At 41.1% G+C, this 24612-nt stretch overlaps 1 protein-coding gene across 3 annotated transcripts in view; it reads right to left on the bottom strand.

Annotated features, from left to right (window-relative positions):
- SNX10 (sorting nexin 10) overlaps nucleotides 1-23545 on the bottom strand; it is a 42365-nt gene extending 18820 nt beyond the window's left edge. The window contains exons 1-3 of one of the 3 annotated variants that reach the window (XM_026103776.2): nucleotides 23453-23545; nucleotides 5681-5826; nucleotides 5074-5130 (exon numbers count right to left, since the gene is read on the bottom strand). In XM_026103776.2, coding sequence (XP_025959561.1) covers nucleotides 5074-5097 — 24 coding nt within the window. In that variant the 5' untranslated portion in view covers nucleotides 5098-5130; nucleotides 5681-5826; nucleotides 23453-23545. Of the gene's footprint in view, nucleotides 1-5073; nucleotides 5131-5680; nucleotides 5827-23062; nucleotides 23207-23452 lie in introns of those variants that run through there. The other 2 variants (XM_026103777.2, XM_026103778.2) reach the window with 2 other exon arrangements.
- Nucleotides 23546-24612: the final 1067 nt, after the last annotated feature.

Consider the following 24612-nt stretch of genomic DNA (forward strand, 5'->3'; position numbering starts at 1 on the left):
CCACTCTGTGTTCACTAGTCATAAACACTGAGCAGATTATAACAGTCTCACGTAGTAACTGCTTTTTGCCTCTGCATATCCTTCTTTCCCTCCTACTTTTGCTATAAAAAATGGAATACAGTCAATAGGCATGTCTGTCTTCAAGTAATCCAGTGTTCACCTGTGAGAGCTGAGGCTGCCCTCTTCCTCCCACAGAGCACATGAAGACTAACTTCATCTTTTGTCACCAGGCTGCATTACAGTCTAACTTCACAAACCAGGAAGCAGAATCCTAAGAAAGCAAAAGTCCCCAGGCTTACTAATGCCTAAAACCAAAGTTTCAGGAAGTTTTACTTGTGAGAAGAAATCATTTTCAAGTCAGGGTTCCCCCCCCACCCCAGCCCTGCTCCAAGTTTTCTTTTTTCCAGAATTGCAGATTTAGCTAGTACACCACATATTTATACACTTAAAAAAAAAAAACCTGTGGGCACAATACACGGACATGTCTACCACGCATTCAAGAACAATATGTTTCCCTGCAATACCTAAGTGCAGTGACTCTCCCAAAACTTGAACTTGCTGCAAAATGTCCAAGCTTGGGAGTGGAGGTTTATGCACTGCAAACTATACAGACACAACACAAAGTTACTGCAGAGAGTATTCCTTCTCCCTCAAAATTGTTAATTCACAAGCAAAACCCAAACTGCTATTACTATAGCTTTGACCTGGAATCCAGCAGTCACACTGGCCCAAATATCCTCATAAGCAATTTCAAATCTACCCCCAAACTGGAATTTAACAAGAAATTCTATCAATAACTGAGGAAAAACAGAAAGTCATTTCTCTCTCCTATGTGAAACAGCTTTGCAGTTACTGCATGCACCAGCAAAGCTAGCATGTGTAGCTCAGAATACAAAGGCAGTCATAACTATTTAAGGAGCAGGAATAAGCTGAGCAGGTTCCCTAGCTAGCTGTGCCATTTCACTCATGGCTAAAATGGCTGTGATTTCTGTGCCAGCCGCTTCAGGAACCACATTTTGCTAGCCCACCCTCAAGAACAGGGGCATGCCAAATAGTTTAGGTCACATATGAATGACAAAATGGCCAGCGTGACCCTGACACCCAGTTTCTATCTACACTCTCGCTGGTATAGGCCTGCTCAAAGAACATCACTGCTGACAATGGAGGAAAAGGGGCAGCACTAAGGTCACTGTAGATACAGGCACTGAAAGCTGGAATATTCCCATCTGGATTCACCCCAAAAGGAACAATGTATCATAAAAGCAGCTGAAGCAAACATAAGAAATCTTTTTTGTTTCCTGTCGCAGGTATCATTTCTTGACAATGCAACGGACTGCTTGGAGCTAAGGACAGGCCAGAAGTTCTGTTATACAGAATGACTGTAAAAACTGTTTCTGAGAAGTTTATTTTTAACATTCTTCTACTAGGCAAATAGGAAATCTTACATGGAAACATCTATTTTTAATATGGGAAAAATCTACCACAAGAGGCAGGAAAAAAATATTGTTGCACTGGATGACTGTTTGCTTCATCCATTCCAGCTGTGCTTTAATTCAGATCTCCATCCTCAGGAGAGTATCAGGTGATAAACTCATGTTCCATGGTGCCACTGTTACACATTTGATTACTCAATAACCCCAAGATAGTCATTTTCCACCAAGTGTCCTTAAAAAAGCAGAATTTCCCATCAAGTTGCCTCTTAGTAAAAAGATCAATCACAAATGACACAGGGCTCTTCATGTAGGGTGTATGGGGAAATCTATACTCCATGCATGCTGAATAGTAAGGGTGGTAAGAGATTAACAGCTGAGAGAAAATTTGACAAAATTCTGATGGAGAGAAGACCAAAATTGAAAACCCTCTCCCCCAGCTGACTGTCTGAACCCATCAGACTATTTACCACAGAGCCATTTACTCTCCTTCTCTCTGACCCAATGAATATTTGTTTCTTCCATGAAACTTTAACAGAAGGAACTGGCAGTGCATCACTGCAGCATATTCTATAGCTTGGTGATTAAAGCATGAAGAATACGACAAGTCTTTCCTGGCCTAAGTGAATGCTCTAAGTCAGCTCTCTGCGTGGATAAAGACAAAGTGAGAAAAAGCGTCCCCCATTTTTTGCCAGTTTTATGCCATGTACCAACAGGAGGTTTATTATGAATCTACTTGTCTGGTATTGCTATGCAGGTGAGAGCTGGAAAGTATCTCCGCCAGCCCTGAATGAGTTGACAAGTCAAGTGCTGAATTACTCAGCAGTGTCCAGATTTGCCAATGCAGATTGCCCAGTGCTCACTAAATCCCCTTCCTGAGGGGGGCTTCGGCATTTCTGGAAGGGAGCTATTGCCACAGTCACATGAATGCAGTGCTGGGGGTTCTGAAATCTAAATTTTGGATATAACTGCACCTGAAGCTAAACCAAGGAGACATGAGTACCCCAGCCCTTCTGTGAGCCCTGCCCTTATTGCTGCCACTTAAAATGGAGATGTCCCACACTGCCCATGTGATACCCAAAATTTCAACAGCAAAAAGTGTCTGTTCTGATTTCATTGATGGTAGCAATGGTAGAAAATTGACTCTCCAGAAGCTGCTGCTCTTGTAAGGCATCAGTCCTCAGCAGGTTTTAACTCTTCCTGCAATGTCCTAAGCTTGGACCATGTCACTTTAAACACTGCTTTCTTAACTGGTTTAAGCAAAGCATGAGGGTTTCCTATGTTGCAATAATTAGATCATACGGAAATTCGCTGCTAACTCAGTAATCCCCTAACTCCAGTATAACTGAGTTTGGTTTGGGCTATGCTAAGCAGCAAAGGGCAAGTCCTCCCTGCTGGGTCAGCTGCAGTGGAAGCAGAGCCAGGGTTCTAGCTGTCTCCTAAAGCGAGAACAGCCTCCCCTCAGAATATACACCAGCTTCTTCATGTGTGCTTGGGGAGTCCACCTTTTTGCACTTCTTTCCATCCTCACGTTGACTTCCAGTCTAGGACACAAACTAGCAAACATCTGGAGCAGACAATTCTCAGTGCCCATTGCTTAAGAAGAAATGTTTTATTAATACCTTGCTAAAAATAAACTTACCAGGCAATCCACTCAACACACACAAAAAAGGGGAATGACAAAACGTCACTGTGGTTCTTGAGGACATGAACCACAACAACAGAAGAAACACTTGCACATGGCAGAGGAATTCCTCCTCAAAACTGCCTGCAGGGTTTGCTTTTCAGTTGTATTAACCTGTTTTCTATACTGTTTGTGCTTAAGGTCTGGCTCCAAATACTGATACAGAATACTAGCACTGATGTAGTTTGGGTCAATAAATTAATGTGGGTTCAAACACTCATCCATAGGTATTTTAATTTCAAATCAATGTGTGTCCTTGAATGCTTCTGTGAACTTATTTTAATGTAATGCTTCAATGAAATGGTTTGCAACCAGCAAAATATCATTACCAATGCACCTAGATCTCTGATTGCTTTCAGAGAATTTTTACCTACAGCTGTACTTTAGTCCTGCTCTACCAGTGACAGCAGACATGGCAATTGTCACAAGCAAAAGACTTTTACCACTACTGGATCTGAGTGGTCTTTGAGGCAAGGCCCCCCCCCCCCCGCCATGTTTGTTCAGCACACCTAAGTCCACAGGATCTTATTCATAGCTCATGCTTTTAAACACTCCTGCAGCAACAAATTATTTAATACATACAAATACCAGAAGATGTGGTGATAAAATAGGCAAGTGTTTGATGGACTCTGACTAGTTGCATTTATTTATTTAACCTACTGGCACTGCTCAAATGGGCCAATCTGGGCCTGCAAAACAGGCATCGCCTTTTGTCATACTAACAGCAATCCATATTAGTTTCATTTAATCCAGGCCCCAAAATGAGACAGACACACTGGTAATAACAATGCTGTAAATGCAGCATCAGATGGGGTTTAAATATATTTTCCCAATTGTCTTCCTTTGGTTATTATCATCTGAATCTACACAAGCTGAGAGACTTTGGGGGAGGGAAGGTACATTTCTCAGCTTAGGCAACAAATCATTTTCACTCCTCAGCTCTCATTTCTAGTAAGATGTAAAGTTGAGGTTACAAATTTTGCAGAAAACAGCTCAAAATATTGATAAAAAAATCTGTTACTACTAATAGTTATTAAAATGACTGTTTCGTTTGCTCTTTAAAAAAGGAAAAATCTAATATATCTTGTGTCTTTTTAATGGAGAAAACAATATGGTAGCTTTCAAGACACCCATCTTGTGCCAAAAAGTCTTCCTCCCAAATAGGAAGGAGCATCCCAACGTAGGAATGCTAAAAAGCAAGAATTACAGGATTTTACAGCATCTTCTTTGGGATGCTTATATTAGCTACTAAATCACTGTACTATGACATTCAGGCAATTGACAATGCCTAATCACTTAAAAACAAACAAACCAACCAAAAATAGAGGCAGCAACCAGTGCTATCATGGATTTGTGTATCTACAGACAACTGGACAATCTCAAAGCATCATACAATGGAATCAAGGGCATACGAAAGTGGCATTTTAAAAACTTGCTTCAAAAAAGCCAGCTTGGAAGTGGCATATAGCACATAAACCAAATTTCAGTCTCTTAGTCCCAGAAATTTCTTCTTTCATTTCTATCTTGCAATGACCACGGACTACTCTAGGGATTGGGATACTGCCAGAACCATAACATGGCATAACTATGAAATGCCTGGTATTTACTTCAAGGCAGAACATCATACTGTGCTTTGTTCCTACTATAGCACCTCTTTAATTTACACATCCTAATCGACCACATTTGAGTGCTCTGGAGACTTCATTGCATTTTTAAGGGGAGATGCTCCAAAGATCACAGCAATTCTGACTTCAGGTGCAGGCTGCTATAGAGAAGAAAGTGAAAAATCCCAGGGAAAGCTTTCTATATACAGCTAATGGAAGATGTTATGAAATTGCTGCGACTGGTTACTTAATCTGACAGATGTAAGATGACAAACTCCCCATCTGTAAATCTCAGTGAAATTCACTCCACAACCAAACTAGAATCCTTCTTTATTAAAGCTTAAACATCACTCACTTGTTTTTCATGTTTTGGGGTCATCTTCACAGTTTTGTATTTAAAAGAAAAAAAATCCTGAAAAATAAGACAGACATCAGCTTGTCATTTAACAGGAATTTAAATGTCATTATCTTTTTTACTAAATATTAGTAAACAGTAGAAAGAGCTACAGTCAGTCCAATATATAGCAGATAATGTTTTTGTCCACAAACCATAACTAGGAATTTAATAGTCAGAAACAAAAGCTCATTTCTATGTATTTTTGATTCATGACGGGCCAGATTGTCTGCTTAGCTGTGTTAGAAGCACTGGGTTAGTTCCCTTCTGGATATATGTGTAATACTGTACCTGGAAGTCCAGTGATGCCTGCCATCTCTGGAACTCAGTACATCTTTCTTGGCTGCCCTAAGGGCCCCCCCCCAACTCACACACACAGATTTGCACATCCCTGCACTGTTTGCAGAGGCCTGTTATACCCAGCAGTTGCCCTGTGCCCCAGTGCTCATCGATGCACCCTCCCCGCACCAATCTCCTAACAGCCCCATTGCCTCAGCACTGCCAGCGCAGGCTCTGCTTGTCTGTTTCTCTGCAGAAACAAGGCCAAGGCAGCGCCTCCCGTACCTACCTTATTCCCAGACACCCAGGCACGGTTCTGCGTGGCTAGTACTGCTGCTGAGGTCTAGGAGACGCTAGAACACAATGCAACCCAAATTATCCTGCTCACAGATGGTCGAAATCAGCAGAACCCAAAAGCCTCTCTAAACCGTTTCCCTGAAATGGAGATAAGCAGAGAGAAACTGTTTGTTTGGATTCTGTATGCTAGCTAAAACTCAGGCTAAATTTCATGGCATTAGTGGTTTAAAAAAAAAAAAAAAAAGAAAAAGAAAAAAAAAAAACACCACACCCATTTGGGGAAAGTATAGAATTAGACCAAATCCAAAAATCCTCCCCCCCCCCCTTTGCAGTAGAAGAAAAATGATATCTGTTTTTGTTGAATGTGTTTTTTATTATGGCTTTTCTTTTGTCTGGTCATGTACCTTCTGCAATTTCTCTCTTCTATTTCTTACTGCTGTAAGTAGCACCAATCCGGCAAGCTCAAAATATCCTATTCCTGATACTGCTAATAAGTGACAGGGCTGAAATAACACAATTCATTTTATCTTCTGTTTTCTGACAAACAGCTTATGGGTGGGTGCAGGTTAGAAAGAACAGTTTAAACTTCAAGCAGCCATTGCAACTTGAAGTGTTAAAATTAATATTTCAGCATCAAAAGGCTTTCTAAAATACTAAAAAAATTTTCCACCATATAATTTGAAAAATTGAATTATAAGAAATAAAAGGAATATTCTGATACTTCATTGTACATGCAAATATTTTCTCTTAACAGATCAAAATCTATTACAAAACAAGATATGGCTGAGAAAGGAAAGAAACATTTTAAGCTGCTGTAATGCAAATATTATCATTAGTTCACTTAATAGTAAATGTTTTCTTGTTTTAGGAAACTAAAACAATAAATCTCATTCACAACTTTTAAAAATCCTTATATTCAAATAGCAAAATGCATTTTTCATTTTACAAGCAAATACTACAAGAGGCAGGCTAGCAACTCAGCAACTTCCAACGTGATTAATCTCAAACTGAAATCCAAGCTCATTAAAGATCTATTTTCCACTGACTTCAGCAAGGCCAGGATCCCACCCATCACACTGCAGACAACTGGAAAACACACTGAATGAAGTAGTCTGTATAGTAGCAAGACGCAGATAAAAGCTGCTAGAACTTTTCTAACACATGCAGAAGTCAATGAAGCAGAAAAGCAGTTCAACTGCTGGATTAAGAAAAATACATTTTCAGAAAAACCCTCCCCAAAACACAGGTGATGGAGAGAAACTGCCTTCAGAAACCAAACAGAAGGTTGCTTGTCTTCTTACTCATAAAAAATTTCCATTGACAGAGAAACAAACCAGTGCTGGGAAAATGAAACAAAAAAAATGGTGGGAGATCTGTCGTTTTGATAAAGTACTTCCTACAGTGAATGGAAAAACCTCCCCACTGATTTGAATAAGTTTTCATTCTGCTTCTGATCTATTATCATACTGAAGCCTATTTTTTTTATTATTTAGATTCATATAGTTAATATAACACCTGTTCCTTTCAGCAGATCCTTCTTGACAGTTTAGTTGCATAACAAACAAAAGCTTCAGTGCACAGTGCCACAGCTGCCAACAACCACCCAAAAGCAAAAAAATTATGGAGAGTGACTTGCCATTCTTCCTGTAGCTTAAAAATTAGGGAAAACACACCCAGGAACTGCAGTGTTTTTCTTATGAATAATAGGGAAGTGCTAGGTATTATATTTTATTTCCAATTTAGAGTTTATTTTCTAAGTAAATAATTCATTTTAATTTTGATTTTAACTACTATTGAGGAATATCCTTTTACCTTGAAAATGAACTGATCTTAAAGGAGGAGGTGGCTTCTCCCCTGTATTCCCCAACTGAATGATTAAAACTAAAACAGTTTCATAAAGGCAAAAAAATGGCATGACAGACTGCTCTAAGCACAGCGCAAACAAAAGCAAGAGCTACGTGCTGTTCCTAACCTCAGCGGTCTGTTCAGCTTGGGGACTGGGCATCTCTTACAGGTACCTGAGCACAGCCTTCTCGCCCGCCTCAACAGTAGCTGTGTTTAGTTATATTGGAATTTTATGACCAGACCTTTGCTAGGTAGCGCCATATGCACTGCATTTGTCTGTTCTGGGATTGCTTACAAAATGCCACACAGCTAGTGTTCACCTCAAGCAATAAATGTTGATCTGCAGTTCAGGAATTACCCATCCATCCACCCTTGGTTATTTCTGAAAATATAACTAAATAACCACCTTCAAGCTTTAATGGGGAAGAGTAATTTATTTTTAGACCTTGGTCATGATTGACAGTCCTATCCAATCACAACCAAAGTCCTCCGCTGCCCTTTCAAGGTTGTTACTGTCATCAGGATTGAATGAAATTTTCTTTCAAGGCTACAGTGTGACCAACAGAGAGATCACAATTAAATCTCTAAATAAAGATCTTTACTGCATTTTAGGCTTTGCTTACCTTAAAGCTCATATAAAGTATCCTAAGAGTTTTAATCTACAGTCTGTAGAAAGTTCAGCTGCATCAGTACATGGCATTCACTATGACACAGCATGCCCGCATATACCCAACCTCACTGCACTCAAAAGCATCAGGTCATCCACATTGATTTGTGAGCAAAATACACAGACAAAGAGGAGAGCTGCAGTTTTTTAAAAAAAAGATGCTAGCTCTGGAGAGTTCATAAACAACTATTAAATAAACTCAGAAATAATTCTATGCTAAAACATAAGTGCTTAAGATTCAGGATAGGCCAACAAGAATTTAATTTGTGGAGTATTTGTGGTCCTTGCTGAAGACTTGGGTGCCGGGCTAAGTCTGAGAGGTCAGTCACCAGCAGGGATGGTCACTGCTGGGAAATGAGCACATCCTGCAGCTACTGCAAGGAGCCAAGAGCCCAAGAGAGGCTGCAGGAACAAACTGTGCCACTGCTGCCACAAGAAAGTAGGAAGTGGAAGCTAATGGAGGGGTTAAAAGCCCCACCTAGAAAATTCACAGTCAGAAACATGGATCAAGTGTTAGATATCTATTTCAGATGAAGGGGTAAGAAGCAACAGAAAGCAGTGTTAACACTTATTGAAAAAACTGCCTGTAGCCACAATAACAGTAAGAACAGTTATGCTATTTATATATATACACACATGTACACACATACATATAAAAATATATATATATAAATAAAATATGAGATCAGTGGCAACATCCATCCAGTCCAGCAGTGACTTAGCAATTGGCAACTTGCAGTGGTATCTTATTCTCTAAGAAACAAACAAAATTTTGTGTGCTTATTCACCAGTTTTTGAAGAAAATATTCTGCAATTATATATATAAAGTATACTAGCTACCTATATGTAAAGTGTACCATTCTGTGATGCCAAACTAATCGTATTATCATGTAGTCTCAGCCTTATACCACTCATTACAGTAGAGCAGGCATTTTTGTCCAGAGCAGAGGGTTCACAGCCTGCTATAAAACAGCGCTGTGGCCAGACCCAGAGAGATAAGCTGCAGACGGGCAGTAGGTCTGGTCACAGGCCTGGGTTAGCTATCTTGGCACACCCAGTAATGCAGCGCAACTGACAGATGAAAAAACATCAGGGCCCAAAGAAAGAGCCACCTTCACTTTTCAGCACTGTCAGGTTGACATTTTTAATAAGTACACAACACTCACATACAGTAACTTTGGTGTCCATCACCAGCACCCAGCATTTTGGCCAGCTTGCCTGTTTCAGTTTTGTGTCCTTCACATTTCATCCAAGTGCTGCTCCCCAGGTAGACCCCCCCCCCCCCCCCAGTCAATTCAAGAGAAACTCAGCCTTGGTGTAAGTGCATGCCTCCTAGTTCACCTGAAGAAGCATAATACCTGGCTGGGGTCAACCTGCCTGCACCCGTAAGAGGAATCAGGAGTTCGCCCCTCTGCAGTACATAAACAGGATGCTGAGGACTATAATTCTGGAGTGCTCAGGTCTTTCCTTCTTTCATTAACCCTGCTGGTTATCCACTTATCCTTTCCTCAACAAATCACAGTCATGGTCTGCTCATTAGAAACAAATCAAAAAAAAGGAAACATATAAGAATTTTTATCTTACTTCTGCACAGCATTCTGATGTCTGCAGACTGCTTACTGAAGTAGCAGACTAAAGTACAATCCAGTACTTTCTGGGCTAAAAAACTTGCCATTTCATTAGTGTTGTACAACAGCAGTAGCAGAATCACTTCAGTGGGGAGCAGGAAAAAAGGATGTTTTCTAAACTGCTTTAAAAGAACAAGAGCTTTCCAAATCGCCAACAGAATTCATAAAACGTCCCTCCAAGCACAACACTACATAGGAATGCACTTCCAGAAATCATGCTTTTGTGGCTGCACTTGAAGTTCTGACCTTCAGCTGCTGCAGTCAAGATGCCTAGTTAACTATTCTTTTCATACAGGGTTTCATTCCATTTGGTTGCAAAATGCTTCTTTACAGCCAGCAGGTATAGGAAGAATCCTCTTTAAACACTATGCTAGCATATTCCCCCCCCAGAGTCAGCCATTCCACTGTGCTGCAATCCTAACTATTACAGCTTTTTTTTTTTTTTTTTTAAATCAAGAGAATTAATTCAGTCAATTAAAAAAAAATCTAAAGAATTTTCATTCATTTCAGAGGAACTCCAGAATCAACAAGTTAGTCAAACATAACTTTCTTCTCCTCTCCAAAATAAATACACTACATAGATTGTATTGCCAGGTATGGGTCTACCTTTCCAATTAAACTGGTAATATGATACACTTTTAATTACATCAACTTAATATAACATACTGCTGGACAGCAGAATGACTCATATTCCAAGCCTCTGAGAAGCTCCTAAAGACTTAGTATGAATTTCTTAATTATCTTTAAAAAAATCTGTTCCCAGTAGGAGAGAAGAACATCAGATCTTTCTTCATTCTCCTCCCTTTTGTAGTCTCAAATGGCAAAAGCATTCAACAAAAAGACTTCACATAAAATTTGCAGTCTGGGTGGGTTGCTGATCCCAGAGTAACTGTTACTTTGGTTTTCCCCCAGTCAGAGACTGTTGATAAAGCTAATGCCAGCACATTGGGCTTTTAGCCACAGCTAAAGAAGGGTAATTGTGGGTAAAGGCACTGACAGAACAGCATGTGCCAATCTTCAACATAGTAATTGGTTCTTATTCAGGGCTAATGCTTGTAATAGTTTCTGGGACTACTCAAATTCTCCTACAGCTCTGGCTCCCCTGATCTCCAGGCAGCATGTATTAGTTCATATCAAGCTGGCCTGCTACATGAGGCTATTTTTGCTACTCTTTCCAAATACTGCAGCACATAATAAGAAACTTAAACTATGCTAAGTCATTTTGTAGTGTAAATAATTCCAGTTTTCTTTCTAGGGCATTCTAAGAAGGCCAATGAGATCAGCAGGGAGGCTTTGAATGGAAGTACTGGTGACCTCTAAGATAAATTAGCAAGTGCTCTTGCTTAAGGGAACTTTTGAGATCCTCTTCCTAAAGCTAAAAGAAAATTCTGGAAGGAGAAGCAAGCTTGGCAAGTTGGGAGTTCAGTCTTCTTTTAGCTATAGGTGTAATCAACATGGAAAGCATTGGGTAGGCACTGGACTTTTTTAGCACTATTTAAACAAGGCACATCACTGCCAGTAAAACTATCTTTGAATACCAAGGTAAAGAAGCAAAGTAGTATCTGAGCACTTTCCAAGTTAAAGTTCTGTTCAGCTCAAAAAGGGTGAGCAGAGATGTACATGCAGTGGCGCACACAAATTGTATGCACATTTTATTAGATATACTAATGACAACTGGTAATATAAAATCACGCAACACTGGATAAGCCACCCCTTGATATTTTTATATGATGCTAGTTTCAAACACCACATTAAACAACAGCTCCTTTTGCAAGCTGGACTGCGAAGACAAAAAGCAAGGTTTCATAAATAGAGACTAAAGTATTAGCATTCTGGAATACTGACTAAAATCCTGAGTAAGATCTTACCTGCAGCTTCTGAAAAAGTGTTTATGTTCACAGAATATGTTCTTCTTTCTTCCAGAACTTAATGTTTCTTACAGGAATTAAATATTTCACTGCATCAAATCAAGTTATATTATCCTAAAAATATTCTCTTCCCCAAGGCATGTCTGGAATAACCAATTTTTAATTATCATGGGAAGGGAAGGTTGATGGAGGCTGTATCTGTACAGCTGAGAAAGAAAAGCAAGTCAGCAAACGCAATGCAGGCTTATTGCAACAGTTTTTAGTCTCATAAATGCAAATGCTGACAACACCTGATCCTTTCTTTCCTGGCTCACTCCCTTTAATGTTCTGAATATCATGTGCCTGAAGGTTCTCATTTTTGCTCATTTTTAACATTTTAATTTATCTTATGATTTTTTTTCAGTCAAGTGCTCTGCTGCTTGAATTGCTTTTAAATAGCACTACACAGTCTTTTATCTTGGCTTTCTTCCTGTTGCAGATTTCTGTATGCTATCAAAATGGCTATTTTTGTGAAGCATAGCCTGGTCACCGCTAGGAAGTGTTAGCGTTTGGTCTTGTTCAAAAAGAGATCAAAGGGAAGTGAAAGCGACAGTCTTGGTCATAACCACAGAATCAAAACTATCAGTTTAATAATGGCTGTCTGTGGAGACATCTGGTAAACAAGCACAAATACAGTCAAAAATAAAAGTCATAACATTCTCTGAGATGGACCAGTTCTAAGCAGTCTCTATAACCGCAGCTCAAAATAGATGGAAAGATATGAAATACTTCAGCCAACACAGTGACCTCACCAAGCATTTTGATCAAATCTGCTCAAACTGTTCTATTTCTTTGGTCTTTTAGGTAGAGCAATCCATAGATTTTTTTTTTTTTTTTAATCCTAAAGAGAACATTACAATAGTCCATTGGGATGTCCTACAGGCATCCAGTCCCACCCGCAATGCCAATTCACTCAGGATCTCTTACACTGAGGAACTCATCAGCTGGAATCATTAGTGCAAAACCTTACCGGTGTTGCATGTGTGTAGTTGTGTTCATATACTGCATGAGTTTGAGCTGGGTTTGTTAGCTGTTTAGTTAACCATTTAAAAACTTATTAACAGTGAATTTAACTGGGCAACTCGCTTGTTCAACAGTCTGTTTGCTCTTTCTGAGTTAGCCCATGGCAGTGGCAAGAAAACAGTATTTTGGAAGTAAATAGCTTCTAAATGGTGTTACTCATTATTAAAGCAGACAATTCTGAGGAGCAAACATGATTTGGCAGGAAGAACTTTTCATGAGAATGCCCAGTAAGAAAATCAGTCTGAAAAAAATCAGTGATTCAACCATACCCACTGGATTTTCTGCTTCCGATTTCTTTCACGCCCACTAAATGTTAGACTGTCTTTTGGGTATATTCTCCCAAATTACTGGTCTTATCAGTGTTGTACCACAATTTTACAAGACTGGCATCAGACCGTGGCCAGCTATCAGCATGGGAGGAAGACTTCAGGTATGGAAAACTCCTTTCAGCAGCTGTGAGTGAACAGCAGGAGCCAGCAAATACTGGTAAAAACACTGAGCAGAGACAAGAGAAACACAAAAATGGGAGGAAGAAAAGAAAAGCGGCATTTGGGTTTGATTAATCTGCCATCACAGTCAAGTAAAAGGGGGTGCTAGCTGGCCTGAAACCAGCACCAGCTCAAGGTTGTTATAACTAGTCAGCTGTGTGACCAGCTCAGTCCAAACACATGGCCAGGTTTTTCTTTGCGGATGGAAGAGGCCCTCAGATCCAGATGACCATCTGCAGACTCAGCCGCATAGGCATTTCTCCCAGGTAGAGGCGCAGGTAGGTGCTTAGGTACCCAGAAAGCCCTGCACCCAGCCTACTAGAAAGGAAGCTGCTCACCCATTGCTGCCTCTTGCCCATCCTGCTGCTGGTATAGGCACTGAAGGCAGTGTCGGGCAGCACTCTTGCTCCCTAGTACCACTGGACTGCCGGAGGGGAGGCTACGCCACAGGCTGTGACAAACAGCCCCGCTGCTGTGTCAAGAGGGAGCACAGTGGGGTGCAAGAGAGAGGCCCCAGCACAGCCTTCACCCAGGCAGCAGTTCCCGCAGCTCCAGTCTCAACACATCCCATAACTCAGCCCCAAGTGACAAGACCACTACCCCCTTCAAATTCAAGTATTTCCACGTTATCTGTTACAGCATGACCTGTCCCAGAACAGGATTAGCACAGAATTGAAAGCAAGAGGGAGAGAAATTCCCCGAAACATTGCCACCCCTTTGCTGATACTTTGCATTTTACTTCCCCTCACACACCATCATTTAGACAAGGGTTTCTGGGGCTGAATCGTTCTTTTGCATGTCTCTGCAGCAACTACTACATGCCACAGAAATAACCTCAGCGTAAACAGGAGATGGGACTCAGCCTTCTCGGAAACTTGTGCAGCTTATACCTATAGTGAGCCACAGCTTCCCTTGATTGTCTAGTGCAAGAGAAGCAAAGGTGAGGAACTTCTTACCTGCAGGCCTATCTTGCTGCTGCAGAGCCCAAACCCACATGTTTCTTCGACAGTGAATTCAGTATGTAGACCAAAGGGGTCTGAAAGACTTTCTGCCTTCAGCAGAAGAAAGATTTCCTGCTAATGGCTTGTCTGAATGAGGAGAATGTATGCATTTAAAGTCCATTTTTAAACCTGCTTCATTAAAACTGTATTGCAAGCCTGCAAGAAACAACTAGCCTGGATGAAACTGGTTCAGCTTCTTCTTGTTTAAAGGAGGCTTATTCCAGGTTCACTTAAATATATTTACTTCAAGCCAAATCAGCACAAACCAGTCTTAAGCAAACTGAAATGACAGTGCCAATTTATACACCACACCTTTATCTACACCAGTTGTAACACACATTATGTATGGACACATTTGACACTGGAGTTTGCGGCTCTATAGGCAAATCTGTAATAAGTGTCTATCACCTGGTTGCTGGGATCCAACAAGCACCAAAAAGGCCCTTTCTAGCTCTATCACCCTAAAGAAATGGAATGATGCTGCAGGTACTTGGGCTTTTCAGTTCAGTACTCCACATCGCAGAATGAAACAGCAACCAAAGCAACTCAGCTCAACAAAAGGCCCAAAACAGGCAGGAACACATCCTCTGTAGCTGTAAATCTGTACAGCAAAGTTCCACTGCAGTCACTCCCAATTACTTTTATGAAGAACTGATGCAATCGGGTTACTATGGCTAATGGACATAGAAGTAACCATTACTATGTATTCCACTTTATAGACAAGTTTCAAATCCTGTGCCACTTTATACCCAGACAAGTACATAACACACTTTGAAGGCCCTCCATAAGGATAATGCTATGCTTAATATGGTCTGTTTTACAGATATATCAGGAGAACAGGAAGGGGAACAGTTTTCATCTAACTCAAAAACTACACAGCTTGTATAACTGTTAAGAGCTATTAACTGATTGCTGAAAATTAGAATTTCATCTCAAAGAGGCAATAACTAGTTTGAAAGTTATCTAGCTTAGCTGAGCTTCCAGAGGAAAAGACAGTGCTCCTTAGAATTACTCTTTGCTAGAAATCCAGAGAATGGATATTCATATAAACTGAACCCAATGTCTCTATCACTTTTCCATGTTGCCCAGCCTTGTATTTCAGATATTTAGGATCAGGCAATTAATCACCCATGGCTAGAATGATGGAAGCTCTAGTGATCCTCAGCTGGCCAAAATAATTCTACAGTATTCAGAAAAATGCCAGTGGTCACAGCTGTCATGGTCTAAGAACATAGGCAAAACAATGCTACAAGCAGAGATAGTGTCTCTTATGAGAAATCAACAAGTATACTTGGGAAAAAAAAAAAAAAAAAAGAAAAAGAAAAACCTCTCAGGTTCACAAGCCCTTCTTCAGTTAAATCTCAGGGGCTGTATAGCACACAGCCCATCGCGAGGGCGACTCGTTAAGCATATTATTTAACCTGAAAAACTTGTCTTGGATAAGGACTTCCCCAGCTCTGAAGAACTCAGAAAATATCAGAAAAATCATTTTTGAAACAAAATTGACTGCTTATACCCATATGCTATAGTATAGGATATTAATGTTATTCTACAAATATTGTATTTAAAATATGCGATGGAAAAAAGCAAAAGTCATTCTGAACTGAAGTCAGACTGACTTCAGTCAGTCAGTCTGAAGTGTGAGGACTGCCTTTATGCTTTTTTAAGGACAGTCCACAGTATCTGAAATACTCTTTACAGTTATCTCACGTTATTTACAAGTCTTTGTGCATGTGTTCAAGGGTAGTTTTAGTGAGAAAGTCAAGATATTCTTTCTTTGAAAGCTGACCAGAGCTATTAACTTCTATTTACCAGAGTTCACACTAAATCCCTGTGATCTAGCTGTGAAAAGCTCACCGAGAAAACCCTAGCGGGGACAGAATTTTGCATCCCTATTTTAAGATTTAACCTTGGACTACACACTAAGTGTATACATCTCCTTCCTGGCCAACAGGCCCACCCAATCTTCCTTCCAAATCTGCCTATGATTACTGGTGAAATGGTGGCAAGAAAGTTTCCTCACAGATGAGCAGAAACCTAGGAAGGCTTTGCTTCTGCAAAAGTATCTATGTGTGTCAAACAGTTCTCAATAAAATCCCCAGAAGAGACTTTATTTCGGCTATAAATCATCTCTGATTCTCAGATCTTGATGTCTAAAACCAGTTTCCACTCCAATATTCTGGGAAGCAGAGGGACTGTTTAGCCAGCCACTTGACTGCTTTCCTATCGTCTTTATAGCAGCCCCACCTTTATTTGTCCAAAGAGGGGGGCGGACTAGGGTCTTCTGTCTTATCTTAAATGACTAATTCACCTTCCTGTGTCCCCAACAACCCTGTTGATTCAGCTTTAAATAGTTATACAGTTACCAACCTTCACAATAAGCAGACAAACATAATGAATGTATCATAGCCATAAACTCTTTGGGAGCAGATCAACTCTTGTGACAGTCATTAAAGTCTGGTCTCATAATTTTACATGTCTACTAACAACATGCAAGAGCAGTAATTACTTTTTGGGTTGTGCTTCTCCACACCATGACAGAGAAGGCTATTACATTTAGCTGTTCTCAAAGCAAGTATGATCACAATGATGCCAAGCACTGTAGCAACTATTTTTGTGTGTGGATGCCTAGTATGTCATGGGTACTGGTATCATCAAAATGCCCTACAGTGCACAAGACTCATGACTCCGTATTTCTTAGCTGTTCCTTTACTCCCTGTAAAGGCTCCAACATTCAACTTGTAACCTTACTTTCTAATGCCTCATTGGTAGAATTTCATCTCTTTGGGAAGGGACACATCGCTCTTAGGAAAACAAAGCCTTCCCTGCTGGGAGACAGCCAAAGATCTCATTAAAACAGGTACCAAAGTTATGACTAATCTAAAACCACACATTCCCATTACACAATTGAAATAGCAAGATTATTAGAAGGCATGCAGTTAAAACCTACCAATTGTTATTGCACAAATGCAGCAAAGTAGGCTAAAAGTTCAGGCTCTGAGGGAAAGGAGGTACATGATGCTGGACTTGAAGAACGTGTTGGCTGCACACACAAATACACACACAGGTCACAGTATTACTCACTGCCCATACTGTAGTAAAATGGATGCTTTGTTATAAAATATCTCTTTTGCTTTCAAGTGTACATTCACTCGTGGGTGTTCTACATTCCCAGACAACTTTGGTAGAGAAGAAAAGGAGAAGAAGACAATTTTCTTAAACCACAAATCCGCTAATACTAGAAAACAAGAATTTCTTCATACCGCCTGGCACAAAAAGCCAACGCAGAAAGTAAACTGCATTTTCTTTTTATGCACAGAGTTCCCGCAAAGAAGATCCACGACAAACTCATTGTTGGTTCATTTGCTCTTATACACATGAAACTCAGTGGTATCCATCTGCTGAACCACTTTGTGGCAACCCATAATGTCAGTCACACATACCACTAAATGCTGGAGCAAAGAGAAACTCCTTTCAAATTGATCAAGTTCTTCTTTTTGGACCACATCCACATGGTTGTGTCGAGTCCTAAAGGCTTTTGCAAGGTTCAGTTCTATTGATGGATTCCTTTGAAGTACTGCAAGATGTTCTGAAATAATTTATGCTGACATGCCAGTGAGATACAAACACCCTGAGAAACAGCTGCACAACACCAATCCAGAGACATAACCTCTTTAAGGACAGGCTTTCAGTAGATTAGAAGGAAACAAGCAAAAACATTGGGTATATGTTATTTAGGTGGCTGCCTCCTAAGTACTGAGGAAGTGAGTGTAGCAGGAAGTGAGTGCAGAGCCAGAGAGGCTGGCAGACAGAGCACAGGCTAAAGAAATCAGTAGTCCACACTCCATGGGGAATGTGTCTGACTGCAAAAGTCAGAAAGGAAGAGAACTGGGGCCAGAAATGCTAAGGATTAAAGATTCTGTAAAGACTTACCACTAATTAGACCTCAAGAAGAGATGTATTGTTTTGAAGTTCTCTAAGCTGAAAGAGAATCACTGGAGTAACAGAGCAGGAAACACAGGACTGTCCAGAATCACTCTTTTGTATTATGTTGTGTTACATCTCCCAGTGATCTGCCAGTCCTACAGAAGTCTGGACAAGTAGGATTCAGCTACCTAAACATCAATGTTTAGTGTCTTTGTGGATGCTCACAATGTAGTTTACCTACACTTCAGCTGCTGCACCACAGTAGGGTGATATGTCATGATGCCAGCCTCATATGGACATATTGGATACCCTTGGATATCCCTCTCGAATGGCACCAGTCACCTGTGCCTAGGCAACTGACCCACACCCAAGCTGACTGATGCTGCACAGGCAGCACCTCAGTGCTACGTGCAGCGTGAAGAGAGCTCCAGAGACCCTGCTCCATCTGCAGTGCCTCCCACCAACAGGGTCAGTCCCTGTGCTTGGACTGTTGCAAGGGTTTTAGGCTCCGAGATCCCTTTGCAGTTTCTCTTCTCATTCTCTCCCTCCCACAGACACTTGATTTCAAAAGAACAAAGAACTGTTGATCAAGGGTGTGAATAAGCTAGAGCTTCTGCTAAAGAGGAAATCATGATGATAAACTTCTCTCTGAGAATGATGAGTACTCATACGGCCACTACCAGAGTGAAATGACAAGCTTATTTTTTGCCCTCTCTGTTCTTCAGTGTCTGTACAGATGCAAAACAAATGTTTCAAAGGCATATAAATTAATTGAGGGTTTTTTTTTTTCCTTTTTAAGTTGAGGAAGAAGAATGTTTATTAAACATTATATTTTTAAATATTGTGTTTAGCAAGGAATGTTATAAATACACAAATCTAGAGCCAAACACCATGCATTACATTTCTGCACGTGGACAGTATTAGTTAAAAAAAAAAATTAACTAAAAAGTAAATATAGTGTGATTTTGTTTTCTATCCCAAGAGTTATTCTGCAAGAAGTCAGGAAATTCCTGCAGGACACACAGCAGTGTTTTCGTCTTAGTATTTTTAATACCAGAAAAACAAAACAAGCTGCCAAGTTATTTTCTTAGGATAAGTGTTTATCTTTTCTTTTAAAAAGAGAAAAAAACTGTAACATCCTAAATTAACCAGATCCCTCATATTTCACTGTTTACAAAACCAAGAGCATATGCATACTACATACCACATGCTTGGAAATAAGGTCCATGTGATGCATTGCAGAGACATGATACATTGAATTTGTCACCTGTTCTATCCTACCTACATCCAGGAAGCCAGAAATGGCTCTAGCATTCCATGCTGCTGAGCAAATGCTCGCAACCTTTTTGCTTTGTTTTTTTGTTTTGTTTTAAATCAACCTGCCAGAGAAATGTTTCCTTCCTCCATATGGAAAAATTAAAGTTGTATGACAAAAACAGAGAAGGTTACACTTGTCTCAAATAACAGTAATCAGGAAAAGGATCAAGCAAAAGTTCCACTAAAGTGGGGCTGCAAGACAGATTCAGCTCTTTACAGTCAGATGCGCCTGACTTCTGTATCAACATTCTTGACAGAGATCTTTTAACACACAGGATCAGTGGAACAGCAGAGTGGACAAGAGAATGGGAACATCCAATTAAAGTAAATGTATTTGATACCCGCAGGCTGAGCCTCCCAGGCAGAAAGGAATACTGCTCTAAAGCAGGGGGGGAAAACAGCCATGGAAAGGTGGCAAGCATCAAGGAGAGGTGCTTGACTGGGAATTGGTAAGAGCAGGAAACAGGAAGCTTCAAAATAACAATGACCACTCTCTCCTCTGGGTGATAAAAGCTATTTCATAAGAGATTTATGTACAGCAGCATCAGTATGAGCTCTGTAAACATTTCTAGCCTTTTCATGGCCTTTGCCCTTATTACATTCTGCTGCTGCTCCTCATCTATTCAGTGCTGTTTCCTTACATATCATTGGTCCCTGCTAGATGGTGACAGGTCACCAAGGGAAGTCACATCACAAAATGCTTATCAAGTGATGGCTCGATTTAATTCTCCATCTCCCTCCATGCCTGATAATTACTCAGTTTGATCCAAATTCCCAGTGTTTTTTGCTCTGTATCTCATTGTGCGTAGGAAGAAAACCCCAGAATACTTGGAGGCTGTACCACAGAACTGTATCATCAGCATAAGAGCAGTGTCCAGGTCGGACGTAAGAGCAATACAGTGCTGTGAGAATGCAATGATCACAGAAGTAGCTTAAGTAGATTAGATCAGAGCTGTTCATAGAGGCTGCCTTGAGAATAGCTGTTCTTGATTAGTTAATGTAGAAAAACAAAATCAAAAACAACTTCTAAGTGTATAAAAGATCAAATAGAGACCTTGAAGAGTAGAGGCAACGTTCACCCAGCTCTGCCTACAAGGCAGGTAACAAGGAAGAATCAGAAAATTGAAGGGTCTGTTGAGATAGGATACAGGCAATATTTAGTGAAACACAGTAACCCAGCAAGGTGATACTACTACAGTTTTCTACTGAGCTATCCCTGATTGACTGTAGCATAAATGTATCTAAAAAACCCATCATTCAAAAAAATTCCTATCTTACTCATGTATAAAAATTATTGCAGGAGACCATCAAAAAACAACTAAATTTATGAAATAATATCTGCAAGCTGGCAACTGCTGCTTTTCCATAATATAGAAGCATTAATCTCTAGTTCCAGTAGCTCAGCGGATAACAGCTAACAACAATCACATTACAGCAAAAAATAAAGAAAAATGGTGTTTTCAGAACATAAACACACAACTTAAATATAGACACCAACATAATTTATAATGGAATTTCCACTCATATGAACATTTGGGGTGTGTTTTATTTAATAAATATTTCTGTCTGTATCCATTAATTGTCTCTTATTTTATTTCATAAATGCTTTGGGGACAACAACTGCCTTTTTGACTGTATTTGTGCAGGTTATATTGCAGGGCACAAGTAACTGAATGGGGCTTCCAGGAGCTATTGTCTTCTAGTTACTGTACGACACTGGAGAGATTATGTTGCTTATATTTAGTAAAAAAAAAATTAGATGTCTGAAGTGTTTTCACTTGAATATAATTTTTATTTTGCAAGTGAAGTTTAAAATTATTATAACCTGTAATAAAGCTCATTTGTTACAAGTCCTTAAAAGTACTTACTGAATACAAGTATGGTGCACCAATCTGTGTTCTTCAAATTGAAATTCATTACAGAGAAATACTTCTTAGGTCCAACATAAAATATACATGGTAAACAGACTTCTTCACTTCTCCAGATCAAGTCAAGCATTGTAAGTATACCATAATATCACAGACTGAAGCAGGTATAAACATTATTTTCACCTTTTACCGGACAGAAAATGTGGGTATTCCCATTTTTCTAAAGGAAGGTATTTGCACTTTCGGTTGCTCAGGAAAGCCTTCCCTTACCTTACTTTTAGTTTCGGTTTCACCTGCCTGCACAGGTATAGAGCAAATGATCTCCTCACTTGACTCGTTCATTTCATTTGAGAAAGACACTGGGAAATGAACACTCAAGCTTCTGTTTTCCTCGTGCAACTACTGAACAAGTCAAAGAACATAATACTAATTTTAAAACCTTGAAGGATGTGGAACAAGCTATTTAAGTAAATAATGTTTCAAGTGGAGGTTTCAAATGCATCTGAACAGGCTAGGTCCCTAATCTTCAGCGGTTTTACTCTATGCTTCAATCTACACTTGTTTTTTCACCACTGCTAGAAGAATTAGGTAATATTTACCTGAAATTGCCACACAGTTTAAGGAATTACGAGAACACACAGACCACCGCACTGATCCAATTATGACTGTGTCTCTCTACCGGGTGATTTCAATGGGTGGGGGATATTAAAAAACCTTGGGCATTTAAGAGAAGAAAGGAGGCAGCTATCCACGTGTTTCTGTAGCTAATTTGAATATCTCACCCAGGGCAAAATCCAGGAGTTCAATTACTACCGTTAAAGTTTCCTTTGTTTTACAAATTAGTTAGTTTTAAATACAATCTCTGTTTTCATAAGCTTTCTTCAGATGTATTCAAAGTCCAAATTGTTTTATTTAACTAACACACAAATCCAGAATTAGGAAGAAAAGCAACAGGGTAGATGCCTGGCTAATAGAAAGATGCACCAGATATAATGGTCTTTATATATACACACACACACACAATAAAATACATATTGTACACATTATATATATAGTCTACAACATGTATTATGTATACACACTATATATGAGTTTTTTGTACAACAGTATAAAGATCACAGCTGCCAAAGATGAGAGACTTGCTTCAGGAAAATAAAAAGCACTGATTCAAGGCAAGATAGTTAAACAAAAGTTCCTTACTACCTAATATTAATCATTATTAAGATTAATCATTTAAACAGCTTTGAAACACTGTGGAGTTTTATACCAGTTATCTGGGAAATAAATATTTATCCTGTTAAAACACAGTTAGAATAGTTAAAGTGCATTTAAAATACACTAGGGAATCAAGTCCTATTAAGGCTAGCAGTTCTACAGCACTTGTGATTTGGGATTACCTTCTTCAGGACACCCCCTAAGCTACCGATCATTTTAACGAGCTCTGCCAACACACCAGTCATCCAGAGCTGCGAGGAGAGACGGCTCGTGACCAACACAGCTGTGCCAGCACTCGTAGGCGCAAATACATCCACCAAACCAGCATAACCCCACTGTGGTCGTGCTGCAAGACCGGCAAAACCTGCCGCTTTGCTGGTGCGCCGGCAGCCGTGCTATGATGACTTTACCATGTAGCATACGGCTATTCTGCTAAAGCGGCCTGAATGTATCGCTACATAGAGACTTTCAGCAGCTCAGAGCGGTACCTGAGAGAAAACAGGCGCGTTCGGGCCCGTTCTGCCAAGGGAAGCGCTACATACATCCAAGACGAGCACGGCGAGACCTTTACTCCGAGCGCGGAGGCTCCTCAACGCCGACACTCAGGCCAGCCAGGCCGGCCGAGCGCCTCCGCGTAATCGCGCAGCCGGCGCCCTCCCGCCCCACCGCCACAGCGGCCGCCTACCCCGCGGCACCCGCGAGGCGCGGCGCGGCGGCGCACCCGGCCGCCAGATGGCTGCCGCGGGAGCGGGGTAACGGCTGCGAGCGCGCGCCGTGCCCTGCCGCGCGCAGGAGGGCGGGCGGGCGGGCTGGCTGGCTGGCTAACTGACTGATTGTCTCCCTCTCCCTCTCACAGCGCCCGCCCGGTCCACACTCACCACCGTCGCCGCCGCTCCTCAGCAGCGCCGGCCGCCGCGGCGCGCACTGCCCCACAGAGGAGCCGCCGCTGCCCATAGGCCGACAGGCAACGCCCACGTGACCGGCCGCGGGCGGGGCCGTGCTCCCCCCTCCCCCGCCCGCCCCGCCGCCATCACCTGAGGCGCCGGGGAGGGCGGCGGGGAGTGGGGGAAGTGGGGGGGGCTCTGCCTCGGCGCCGCGCGGGTGCCGCCGAGGCTGCTGGAGGCTGCTGGAGGCTGCTGGAGGCTGGAGGGCAGGTCCCTGAGAGGCGCCTTGGCGCGGCAAAGCCGAAAGGCGCCTTGGCTTGGGCCGCACCAGGGACAGTTGGCCCGAGCAGTTTCGCCTCTTAGTTACAGAGACAGCAAGGAAGCATTGTTATTAATTCATTACCACCTGATGTGCTTTTTAAGAATGACGTACATTTGGGGAATAGCCAGTGACATGTAGAAGCCCAAGTGGACAGGGCTGCCCACCCTTCTGCCGGAGCAGCAGGAGGAGGTGAGCGGTACGAGGAGATGTATAGCCAGTGAGGACGAGGAGGGAGGCCACAAAGCAGCAGGGCCTCCGTGCAGCCTGGACGCGCCCCAGCAGCTGGCGCAGGGCTGAGTGTTGCGATCAGGCGTGATGAGCATGTTTCCCAGGAGCTGGTTATTTTTCAGAGGCTGTAATTCAAATGTTTTAAGAGTTGTATAATTGAGGTTATGGTATTCTTCTGCTGAGGCGACGGAGAAAGCATGGAGGACGGAGACGCTGGATTCCTGGAGCCTGGTATTCTCAGTGGGTACTCTAGAAACCCAGAGGTAGAAACAGTGACTTTTCTCCAGAAAAAAGTGGGTTTAGGAGCTTTTCAGTTAAGGAAAAAAAGAAATTAAGACTGATAAACCCATTTCAGTTTTTAATTAAAATAATTCTTTGAGGAGAAAGACATTTCTTTTGAAGGTCTATTTCCTGAGGATATCAAAATATCAAGAATTTTGGTCTTCACTGTCTTCGTGTATTTTACCTAAATCACATGTTTGATCGTTAGATATTAAAGTTTTAAAGAAGTTATTGAAATACATGATTAATACTGTGTGCCACAAACACACAACAGCTGGAAACAGTACAGCAGCTTTATGCCCCATCCCTGGAATATCCAAGT

This window comes from Dromaius novaehollandiae, chromosome 2 (assembly GCF_036370855.1).
Source record: "Dromaius novaehollandiae isolate bDroNov1 chromosome 2, bDroNov1.hap1, whole genome shotgun sequence".
Classification (NCBI taxonomy): domain Eukaryota; kingdom Metazoa; phylum Chordata; class Aves; order Casuariiformes; family Dromaiidae; genus Dromaius; species Dromaius novaehollandiae.